Below are 12,145 nucleotides of genomic sequence, written 5' to 3' on the forward strand. Positions count from 1 at the left end.
AGAGAGATAGAGCGACATGAGAATGCGAATGGAATCTGCGACGATATTCAACTTGGGATCTACAACTTTTTACGACCCGACGAGCAAACCTACTTGTTCTGTTCTGAACCTGAACTAAGTTAATTGCGCCGGAAACGGATCCACGACACCCGCCCGACCTCTCACTGAAGCACGAGTCTGTCACTGCTGAGGTGCTGCTGCCAATCGCGAGGTGAGGGTGGAAAAGGCCCGGGCTTCCACTAACCTCCACTAACCTAAGCCTTAGCAGTCCAAGGTCCCCTAAAATCGCCTACGACTGGAGTACAAGGGAAAGGGGGGAAATTGTTGGCTTTTTGGTGAGGATCCAGTAGAATCGATCGCTGGACTGGATCGGATTGGATTGCATTCGTTCGTCTTGGCTTGTTTGGCTCTCTTTTAGAAGATCGATTTTCATTTTCAAAGAGGATGCACGACGGTCAGATCTCGTCTCCTCCTCGTCAATTTCTCAATCACAATCACAATCACCACCACCACAACCAACGTCCGAGCGCGTCTCCTTCTTCTGCTGTTACCGCTACAGTCCCGCCGCCTTGGGCTTTGCCTGCCTATGCGTCCTCCGCTTCCGTAACGACCGACTCTAGACCAGCGACTGCGACTGGCAGATCCCATTATTATCCTCATCGCGACCCGTCGAGATCTGCGTTCTCGCCCTCGGCCTCTCCCTCGCTAAACGCCCATCCTCATCACAAGGGCCCGGGTCCCCGTCTGCCACGAACTTCCTCACTTCTCCCTCCGCCCCATATCGAACCTTCGCCGAGAGCTGTAACTTTCCAGAGATCGGATCGCTTATCGCCCACTCCCACTCCCACGCCCACGCCTGGCAGCAGCAGCAACGGGAACGGGAACAGCAACGGAATCCCCCACAACGCCGCCGAGAGCTCATGGTTATTGAATCGTCTCTCGTCTTCGACTGTGTCCACGAATTTCAGTCGTGTTTCGGCGCTACCCCCCCGCGCCAACCATACCAATTCGCGACTCGGTAAAAGCCCCAGTATCGATGCGACCACTTTCATTGACAACTCTCCACCGCCTTCCAAACCATCCCCTCGGAAACTCCAGAAGAATCACCGTCCAAGTACATCTGTCTCCAACCCCGACACCTTCATTTTTAGGCCATCAGAGGAACGAACCCAGCTACCGCAATCCCTGCCGCTAATCGTAACATTATCGCCCTTGGAGGCGCCCGCTGCGCTAAGCGATATACTCAACGTCAAATCCGAAGGGGCTGGCCCTGGCTCTGGTACGAGTGAGCCTGGGCGATCATTAGGCGCCCGCCAGGAGGGACAGTCCCTGAAGCAATCCGACAATTCAGACTCTCCAGCGCGATCCGTTACTTCAACGCCGGGCAGTGCACGCTCAATGGCTGCATACCGACCCAATATGCAGTATGATCAGGACCAAGAGGCTTACCCGCCTCAAAGAGGGCACTCCAGGAGTCGATCTGGAAAAGGAAGCAATGATAAGGGGCGCGCCAAACCGCCATCTCAAAAGGCCATGTTACATCGTGCCTTGCAGAAGGCGAATACAGCGGTCCAGTTGGATAATGCACAGAATTTTAAGGGCGCACGAGAAGCTTATGCGGAGGCTTGCGATCTCCTGCAGCAGGTGCTACAAAAGACAACTGCCGATGAGGATAAACGCAAGCTGGAAGCAATTGTAAGAACATGCCTAGTTATTGATGTCCCATACTAACTTGTATAGCGACGAACTTATACGAGTCGAATCGATGAGTTAGATCAAATGGCACCCTGGCAAGAAGAGGAGACCAAGGCGCTGCCCGCACGCCCTGAGAGTTTAGCACAGCATTCCGAGTCCGAGTCTGTATTACGATTGGATGATGATGATGATGATGAACCTAATGATACCGCTGTCTTTGACACCGCTACAGCTGCCAGAATAGATAGTCACAGCCTTCAACCTCGAATTGTCAATTCACCGCCACGAGAGGATAGCCAAGGCTATAAGAGACGGAGCGCCCAGAACAAGCCGAAACCTATCGTTACAAGTCTTGCACCCGAGCCTGGACTTCTTCAATCGTCCTTTTCACGATCACCAGTTCGACTTCGCACTCCTGAGCATTTCCTCCCGCAACGGCCCGCGGACCAATACATGCCAGCTCCGCTCTCCCCCAGACGCCCACTATCTCCAGCAAAAGAAGTCCATGAGATGGACGAGCCCGTGCGAACCGATTTCTCCATGAGCCATGACCAGCAGAACGACCATGCGCAAGAGCAGAACGTGCCGCAAACGCATTTCCGGGAAGACAGCATGAACTCTTGGTTGGATCCCATTGACGAATCAGGAGGCTCAACTGCATCATCTGTTCATTCGCGCACTTCGTCGCTTGGTTTCCGAAGGAAGCACATTCGGGGCGTTAGTGGAGAAACCGAAGCTGAATTCGATACCGCGTTGGACGCAGCTATTGAGGCCGCCTATGATGATGGGTATGAGCCAATGAGTCCAATGGACCACAGACGAATGGTGTCAGTGGACGCTGGCGAGGAAGTAGTAGCCAATGCTATGCGCAAGGTTGAGCTTGCTCGTCAAAAAGTCAGAGAGACTGAGCAAGAACTTTATGAGATGGAGAGGGATAGCCGTTCTCAACAGCAGCAATACCAGTCTTATGAGTACCAAGGAACGCCCAACGACTTTTATAACGATAACTCATCCGACGAAGAAGAGAGGATTTTGGATGAGATTGCTCGAGATTACGGTCTCGAATCATATAGACATCGCCCACCACCACCTCGAGAGTCTGACTCTAGCGGCGTAACTTCACGTACATGGCACAGCTCACAAGGATCGAATCCGCCAACGGGAGCTACTTCACTCTCTACCGTTACAGAGCTACCACCACCTTTGACGCATCTTACACAGGGCCCAGCTGCCCCTCCACCTACACAGTCTTTACCTGAACTACCTCAACGACCTGGATCATCCGCACAAAGTGTACGAAATAGACGTCTTTCAGGACAGAACCCGAAACAACTAAAGATTGAAACCTCCAAGCTGGCTCTTCCTATGCAGAGTTATGCCGATGCCAACCAGGCTAAGTCTGCTCCTCTAAGCAGTCAGAACGTTGACGCCACAGTTGAGCCGGATACGAAGGCCGCGAGTGCGAATCATAGACAACCCTCACCACCGTTGTTCGAAGCCAGCCCGACGGATATGACAGGATCTCGACCTACACCATCGCCGTTTGGACAGTTGGGCTCAGAGAAGGGCGATGACGACATCACCGGCTCTCCCAATACGCGAAAATTGAGGAAGAACTTTTCGTCCTCGAGTCTTCGAAGTATGAAGAGTCGCAACATGTCATTGACACATCTGGAAGAAGGCTCGGATTTGTCTCCTGGAACCCCAGGAAGCAATCCCTTTGGATCTCTCAATGCTCCGTCAGTCCCAGCTCTGCCTACACCTCTTGCCACGAGCTTCCGTGATCGATCGGAAACAAATGCGGCTGGGCTGTCATTGTTTGACGACCACTTCTACTCTCCGACAAGCCCTGGGTCGCCTAATCCGCTCATCTCCGACCCTCCAGCTCCCCTTGAGCCTTGTCCTACTGATTTCATGCTGCGACCTTTCTGGCTGATGCGATGTCTTTACCAGACATTGGCCCATCCACGTGGCGGTTACATCAGCAGCAAACTCTTTGTTTCTAGAGATGTTTGGAGGGTGAAGGGAGTGAAGCTCAAGAACATCGAGGACAAGGTGGCAAACTGCGATTTCCTCACAGCTGCTTTACTCAAGATCGCGAGAGTGGATACTTATGATGCTGATGCAGTCTTGGAAGAGATGCAATCCCTGGAGGGCATTCTCGAACAAGTCCAAACAGCATTGAGTCGCAAACTTGGCAATGAAGTTGGCGTCCATGGATCTGGAGCACTGTTCAAGGACGCATCCACCGGCGATGGAGATGCAGCTGCTGGCGTGCCGCGATCAGCGAGTGTTTCTGGGAAATCCTCCTTCTCATGGCGACGCCTTCGTTCGAAGAACTCTGCAGTCGGACTTGGTGGCTCTTACATGAGCCGTGTTAACACGGAAACGTCTAAGGATATACCCAGCATTGCCAGCCTGCCAATGACACCTACCCCAACGAATCGTCCCCCCAAGCGGGATCTGGCACAGGTCCAATTCACAGGTCCGAACGCGATGTACATGAGCTCATTGGCACGCCTGTTTGATGCAGCTCAAGCTATTGGTAAGTTCACTACCCCCAGAGTATACTTCGTATGCCAACGAGAATTAGATCAAATAGCCAGACAAGTCGAGGATCCTGGATTGCGACACGCCGACAAGACACAAGTTGGTCTTGAGCTATGCACACGACATGCAGCGGAGTTCTTTGGGTTCTACGTGTGTAGATTTGTTCTGTCAGATCTGGGATTGTTGCTAGACAAATATCTCAAGCGTGGCAGTGAATGGGTTCTCACATGATTGGGATGATAGATGAATTGGACTCCGTATGAAGCACTTGGACCAAAGAGATGGATGAACCTTGGGATGCAGAAGGATGAAACTTGGAACGATGGAGACGGAACGAACTTGGAACTTTTTGGAATGGGAATGAAATGGGATGGAACGAATGGGTCGTTATAATGCATGGGCAAGGCGTGATGCATTCGGTTTTCTTCTTGGCCAACCAAGTACTTAGATGTATCCCGCGTGACGGGAAAAAGGCTCGATACCCAAGCGATCTATATGTTTCACTGTTGAAGTTGAGTTTTATGAAATGGGATTGGATGAATAGCATTGTGATGGTTCCATTGAGGTGTGCCTTGAGAGGCAGGTATACAACAATGATGATGTTTACAGTTGGTGTTTTGTGTGCAGTGCACTATGGCTTGTGTTTGAGTAGGGAGTTTGTTTATGGTTAAGTAGACTTAACCTTACTTTCAAGTCTATGAGTTCTGTGCTAAACATTATAAAAAGGAACAATTATGAGTGTAATTCCATTCTCCATTGAACCCACCATCTTAAGATGCCATCCGGTAATATCGCGGGAATACAATGCGGGACGACAGGGATACGTACCTCCACCAGAAGGATTTCGTGCATCACGGGGAAATCTTCAATCTCGAATTGCGCCTCAACAACTCCACCACTAACTCCTCCTCAGCCATTGAATTGGCCTGAAATCACCGCCTACCACAAATCCTTGGCCAAATGCGCCCTAGAAAAGTCTAGATGAGCCTGGCTTGGAGCGCTGGCCGTGCCTGGAGTCGGCAATGCCTCTCACAAGCGCTCACACCGAGGATATACGCAAACCTGCGTCGATACGCCACGAAGCCTACACCCGCTGAGCTCGAAGCCCGAATCGCTGCCATCCCCATCGAGAGATATCGTAATTTCTGCATCGTGGCGCATATTGACCATGGGAAGAGTACGCTGAGCGATCGGTTGTTGGAGTACACTGGTACGATATCTGCTAGCGATGCGAACAAGCAGATTCTGGATAAGCTGGATGTAGAGCGGGAGAGAGGGATCACCGTCAAGGCGCAGACGTGTACTATGATCCACAAGCACAACGGGCAGGATTATCTGCTTCATCTTGTCGATACGCCTGGGCACGTGGACTTTAGAGCTGAAGTTACGAGATCGTATGCTAGTTGTGGCGGAGCGTTACTTCTCGTTGATGCATCGCAGGGTATTCAGGCACAGACTGTGTCAAACTTTCATCTTGCCTTTGCGCAGGATCTGGCGCTCGTTCCGGTGGTGAACAAGATCGACATGCCAGCTGCAGATGTCCCGCGAGTACTACAACAAATGAAGGATAGTTTTGAGCTCGATCCCAAAGACGCTATTATGCTCAGCGCCAAAACGGGGAAGGGTGTACCGGATGTTTTGCCCGCTGTTATAGAGCGGATTCCTCATCCTGTTGGAGACGAGAAGAAGCCGCTCAAGATGATGTTGGTGGATTCATGGTACGATAACTTCCGCGGTGTAGTGCTGCTGGTGAGGCTATTCGACGGTACGATCAAAGCGGGTGATAGTGTTGTTTCTTTGGGGACGGGGATGAAGTACACTGTTGGACAGGTTGGCATTCAGTATCCGCATGCTATACCGCAAGCGACGCTCAGCGCAGGACAAGTTGGCTACGTGTACTTCAACCCAGGTATGAAGAAGATCCAAGACGCAAAACTGGGCGATACATTCACCTTTGTCGGGTCCGAAGAAAATGTCGAGCCGTATCCTGGTTTCGAGGAGCCCAAGCCCATGGTCTTCGTGGCAGCCTTCCCCACTGACCAGAGCGACTACAGTCGTTTGGCAGATAGTATTGGTCAATTGGTTCTCAACGACAGAAGTGTTACGCTGCAGAAGGATCACTCTGAAGCCCTCGGTGCAGGATGGCGATTAGGCTTCCTGGGAAGTTTGCACTGCTCTGTGTTCCAGGATCGGCTGAGGCAGGAACATGGGAAGAGCGTTATTCTGACGGAGCCGACTGTGCCGTCAAAGATTATATGGCCTGATGGGTCGGAGGAGATAGTGTCGAATCCGGCGCTGTTTCCGGAGACGAGCAATCCCAAAGTGAAGCAGTCACAACTCTTTGAACCGTAAGTCTGTCGGGCCTGTCATATTGAGCGTTACTGACTGTGTTAGATATGTCACTGCTACAATCACCATGCCAGAGGAATATCTCGGTCGTGTGATTGAGCTCTGCGAAGCGAATCGTGGAGAACAGAAGAGTTTGGAGTTCTTCCACACAACGCAGGTTATTCTACAGTATGAGATTCCAACGGCCCAATTAGTCGATGACTTGTTTGGCAAGCTCAAGAGCGTAACGTATGTTTGTATTCTTGGGTGTTTGAGACAGTGCTGATGTGTTTGTAGCAAGGGATACGCGACGCTGGATTATGAAGATGCAGGTTGGCGGGAGAGTAACCTCGTCAAGCTGCAGCTGCTGGTGAACAGACAGCCCGTCGATGCGATTTGTAAGGTCGTTCATTCATCGCAGGTTGATAGGCTTGGGCGACAGTGGGTTACAAAGTTCAAGGAGCATGTTGATCGTCAACATTTCGGTACGTTTTTCCCCTTCACAAGTTCACATGAGGCTTAGTACTGATGCTGTTTACAGAGGTCGTTATCCAAGCTACAGCAGGTAATCGCATCGTAGCGCGAGAAACCATCAAGCCCTTCCGTAAGGATGTGCTTGCAAAGTTACATGCTGCTGATGTATCGAGAAGAAGAAAGCTGCTGGAGAAACAAAAGGAGGGTAGGAAGAGGTTACGCGCTGTGGGTAATGTGATTATCGATCAGTCGGCGTTCCAGAGCTTCATGTCGAGATGAGTGTTGGATAGTGTACTATAGTGTAATATCATGACTGGATGATAGATAAAAGATGAACCGTTCTGTGACTTTAGTCCTAGGTGAAGGCCTTTGACTCAACACCAGTATCGCCCATTACGCCTTCACCTCAGCCTCATACCCCGGATCCTCCTCCGGCAAATCAAGCCCCAGCTCAACAGTCTCTGTAAACGACAACCCCATCCCTCCCGCCTTTGTCTCCTCCCGCTGTTTAATCCCCTGGTCCTCAAAGTCAAAAACACGATAATCACTGTTAAAGAACCAATACCCCGCAACGCCCAATCTCAAGAACCCAGCGTGCGATACCACAAAGATGAGCTTCTCAGGTCTTTTCTTCAGATCCTCTAGGGCGCGCTGACCGCGGGCGAGGATGGATTTCTTGGTGTACCAGTATCGCTCTGCGGATGGGGATGTCTTGTCTGGCCAGAGGGGATCGACGGAGGAGAGGTTCACTTTGGGGAAGGAGGGGGAGATGGAGGGGAGGGGACTTCCTGTGTCACAGGGTTTGGAAGAGTTTTCTGATGCGTGTAAGTGAGGTTGTGAGTGAGGGTGAGAGGGGATTTACCTTGCCAGTCTGCGTTGCCTTCAATCTTGACACCTCGCTCAACAAGCCAGCCCAGCGCAAGCATAGCAGTCTGCATCGTACGCCGCATGGGACTAACGACGATAGCTACATCGTCTACATTATCGATCTTGTCTGAGAATGTAGAGATCAAGTTCTCTCTCAGTTGAGCGCATTGCTCCTCGCCCTTTTCCGTGAGCGGAGGATCCGCCAGTGACCATTCTTGTACATATTGTCAGTCATACTCTAGAGGTTATGTGAAGGGAGACTTATGAGCTACATTGTGAAGAGCCTGAGCGTGGCGAATGAGAACAATCGTAGGAGCCATTGTAACTGTAAGTGATGATGTTGAAGTCAAGTGAAGAGCGGTGATGGGTCCGCTTTCGGAGAGGACGATTGGCCATGACGACTTGAAGTTCAATTGACTTTACAACATGCATACACTCAACAACAACTCCTCAATGGTATTAGGGAATAATAATTAGAGATTTATTATTATAATTACTCGTCTTCTATATCCAATCCAATTGTAAATGTCTATCGCTTAGATTGCCAAAAGAGCTGCGACGCCGATTATCATGCCCATTAGTGATGCGCCCTTTGACGAGGCTGCGTTGTCTGTTGATGACGGCGCTGCGGCGTCTGATGATGCTTCACCGGCTGTGGCTCGACCTGAGGCTGAGGTTGCGTCTGTGGTAGAGCTTGCGTCGGCTGTGGTGGATGCAGCAGCGGTGGTCGAAGCATCTCTTGTTGTTGAGACTGTTGAAGAGTCCTTTGTTGTCGACGCGGCTTCGCTGGTAGACTCAGTCTCCTCCTCCTTTGTACTCGTCTCCTTGGCCGTACTCTTCGCCTTTGTACTCGTCTTGGTTGCAGCCGTCGTAGCAGTAGTAGTTGAGTCCTCCGCAACCCTCTCCTTCACCCACGCCGCAACGTCATCAGTAAACACATCAAAGTAATTAAGATGCGTCTCGACCTCATCGCCCTGTGCACAAATCGGATCCGTCTCAACACAGTAATTCCTGAAAACATCCCCATAACTCGCCAGATTCTCCAACATGCCCGCCGGTCTAGGAAACAAGCCATCCTTCCCCTTGCCAGAGAGCACATTGTACGGCTGATCCTTGGTATGTCGCGTATCGCCAAACACCATCGCAGCAACAATCTTGCTTCCAGGTAGTGTCTTGGGATTCAATCCCTGCAGGTCAGGTTCTACGCAGTTCTGGAAGAACACGCCGCCTCCGCCGCCGAGGATGTCGCCGACGACTTGGCCGCCCTGCGAGTAGCCGCTCACGACGAGTTTAGAGTCTGGGCATCTCTTGTTGTACGCTGTGATCTGCTTGATGCCATTCTTTACACCCTCCGTGACAGAATTGCAGAACGGGTCTTCAAGAGCGTTCTGGAACTGGATGTCTTCATAGTCGCAGCTCTTTAAACCGCTGCAGATAGCACCAGCCAGTTTTCCCTGTCGTCCTGGGTAAGGCTCATTGTTGCCCTTTGCAAGAAAGATGTGTACGTCTTTACAGTCGTCGCGTATGCCAATGGCATTGACTGTAGTAGCAGCGATGAGAAGAAGTGTGGTAGTAGAGCTGTGCATATTGATGATGATGATGAAAGAAAGTAAACAAAAGAATAAGAAAAATATCACGATAAGAGAAGAATAGACACGAACCGAGACAAGGAACAAGGTTGCCGGTCACAGAACCTGTTTCATCAGCTGAACAAGGATCCCCTGAAGACGCCCCGGGTTTTAATCTATCTTCGCCCACAACCACAAAAAATATGGGACGAGACGAGATCGACTTGCGGGCAAATTTGCGCTGCGATAACGGGGCTAATCAGGCTAATCACGACACGTCAAAAAGAAATGGAGACTCGGTTTGTATACTCCATAAACGAGTCTAATTAAATTGGTTTTTTTATCCACTTGAGATGTCATCCAAAGGGACGAACATGATCTGATTCGATGGGGTGGAAAATGTCTCTCAAGCGAGTGTTGACTGAGTCAGTTGAACGAGAAGCGAGGACTAGTGGAAGTCCCGGACCAGCCCTCAGGGAGCAAGAAAACACGACACCTAAGTTTAGGGTGATAAAATAAACTCTACAAAAGGTATCCTAAATCTATACTAAGTTGCCTAAATCTTTTTACCAGTTAGGTTCAAGGTCCCGAGTTTTATTTCCTCCCCTAGCCAGCCCAGCTTCTCACTAGACGATCTGGATCTCGTTTAGCGATCAGAGGGTGTCTTGGATCGTGACTGTTATGCCTAATGGAGATGGACTGACCGTGGCCTCGGGTGAAAAGACACAAGACACTTGGCATTGTCTAGCCAAAGACCCTTCTGAGTTTATACAGAATTGTCAATTGTCTTGTCTTCAAGCTTAACTGTTAAGCTCTGCCACTTACGCTAATCCAGGTAAAGTATCTCGCGATCTGCGATTACGCGTCGTGGCTCGGATGGGTCTCACATCTCAAGCTGTATGAGTAAACTATAAGCTGACGTTGACTTCACTATATGGGACTTGCCTTGAACTCCTATATAATGACATCTCATCACGCCTCAACGTCTCCAAGATGCTATCCTTGGTCAGGTTCTTGAGCGTCTCATCGCTGTCACATCAATCGACAAGACTCTCATCCAGTCCCCTCTTCTCTGCTTCATGAAGGCCTACCCTTATCTTCATTTTGTCTCCATCCCTACAAAGCTGTTCAATTATCCTTCCTGGTTCCTCAGGATCTTTGCGGAATCACCAGTAATTGCTTCGTAGTTGCATCATGACTGCTCTCGACGTCAATGCAGGCTCGCGGTCTTCGTTTCTCAGAGTATGGACCTCGATCTATGATCCAAACGTTCTTACTCGAAGATTCAAGGCTGTGCAATTGACGTAGGCTCGCTGCTGGGTGGACTGGCTGAGAGTTGGCACCTTCGTGGCCCCCAAGTCGTTAGCAGGAACTGGTCTCTAGAGAGATGTATAAGTGGATGTCAACCCAGCACATTTAATGAGCCATTATGCAAGGTCTCGAGAACAGTGTGAGACCTATGTCAACTTCGTTGGTGATGGCGGTCAGCGTTGAATCAAGTTTAGATAGCATGTGTGTCTATACCATGCTTTAACTAAGATAGCGAGTGCATTGGGCTCAAGACCTGATTGGGAAATCCACTCTCGGTCAGAAAGCATATCGCAGGCTGTCAATCTATCGTCAGTCAAACTTGTAAGTGGCTTTTAACTTCATATCAAGCTGTACCGGCGTTACTTGGGACGTAGGTATGTCGAGTGATGGAAAGGAAGACGCATTGGTAGTAATTTTGACATGCTAGGGGCTGCGAAGTCTTTTGGGGTATGTAAGAGAGAGGCTTTTGGACGGTCTGATCTGTCTTTCAATCTATCAAGTGATTGATATACCGTTTGGTGTGGTGGTCCTGGATAAAGTTGATGCGATGGAGACCATAGACGAGACCAAAAGAAACTGCCTTGATAGATAGCTAATTGCCCCGAACCCAAGCGAGCTGGAGGATACAAACGAGCTCCTTTCTTATACCCCAAACGTCCTCAAAAAGAGGTGATGCGCTCGTTCGTTGGGGGTGTGGTACTTGACATTGGCCGCGGTGCGAGGAGCCTGGTCTCTTGGGCAGCATCTGGATTGCTCAACTAGAGTCTTAAGAGTGTTAATAAGTTGTAGATTTGAAGTTATTTAGACTGTCAAGCTCCGTTTCGTTGATAGATGACTCGAAGCTGTTCTCCTGAAGCATCAATGAGCCATGAAGAGAGACCCCTTCCACGAGCCAGCGGGACGTTCCGAAACAAGAGTAAAGATCACGTTAGAGTCAAGCCTGGGTAGAATGGATCTAATGTAACATAAAAGAGGGATGCTAGTTGATAGGTAGCTAACATTGGTCTCCAGAAGAAGGAGTGACACTAGGAGAGAACCCCCTGAGTCTCCTTATACAACGAGGTTGAGAAGACCCTCAGACGCACGTGCTCAGATCAAACTCAACTCAGGCTAGCTAGATCAAATTGAACAGAAATATACTGAAGGTACAAGTCTCGTTGACAGGCAGAGGACCCCAGTCTCCTAGAGAGGCAGCGAAACGTGAGGAAGTCCCGAGCCTTCCAGCCAAGGAGGCAGCGCGCTCCTTGGAGATGTGGGTGCCGGGATTCTACAACGACTGTGACTTGGATTTGCTTATTTACCTTGGTTTTATGTTGACCTCTGTTAGTCTAGATGTACGAGATCAATGGGAC

General features: G+C 50.1%; 3 protein-coding genes across 3 annotated transcripts; 1 reads left to right on the plus strand and 2 right to left on the minus strand.

Annotated features, from left to right (window-relative positions):
- Nucleotides 1-444: 444 nt before the first annotated feature.
- On the plus strand, nucleotides 445-7,326 carry FTJAE_656 (translation factor GUF1 mitochondrial; the record flags this gene model as incomplete). The annotated part of the gene is made up of 7 exons (XM_037353183.1): nucleotides 445-1,695; nucleotides 1,741-4,240; nucleotides 4,289-4,395; nucleotides 5,227-6,593; nucleotides 6,640-6,822; nucleotides 6,871-7,058; nucleotides 7,115-7,326. 7 exons carry the CDS (start codon nucleotides 445-447, stop codon nucleotides 7,324-7,326), a joined length of 5,808 nt encoding a protein of 1,935 aa, XP_037212181.1.
- Nucleotides 7,327-7,440: 114 nt separating this feature from the next.
- Nucleotides 7,441-8,310, minus strand: FTJAE_657 (phosphoglycerate mutase; the record flags this gene model as incomplete). The annotated part of the gene is made up of 3 exons (XM_037353194.1): nucleotides 7,441-7,862; nucleotides 7,910-8,041; nucleotides 8,187-8,310. 3 exons carry the CDS (start codon nucleotides 8,308-8,310, stop codon nucleotides 7,441-7,443), a joined length of 678 nt encoding a protein of 225 aa, XP_037212182.1.
- A 140-nt stretch (nucleotides 8,311-8,450) lies between these two features.
- FTJAE_658 (acetylxylan esterase 2) lies at nucleotides 8,451-9,500 on the minus strand (the record flags this gene model as incomplete). Its single annotated transcript, XM_037353205.1, has 1 exon — nucleotides 8,451-9,500. One exon carries the CDS (start codon nucleotides 9,498-9,500, stop codon nucleotides 8,451-8,453), a length of 1,050 nt encoding a protein of 349 aa, XP_037212183.1.
- Nucleotides 9,501-12,145: the final 2,645 nt, after the last annotated feature.

This window comes from Fusarium tjaetaba (genome assembly GCF_013396195.1).
Source record: "Fusarium tjaetaba strain NRRL 66243 chromosome Unknown NRRL66243_c0000017, whole genome shotgun sequence".
Classification (NCBI taxonomy): domain Eukaryota; kingdom Fungi; phylum Ascomycota; class Sordariomycetes; order Hypocreales; family Nectriaceae; genus Fusarium; species Fusarium tjaetaba.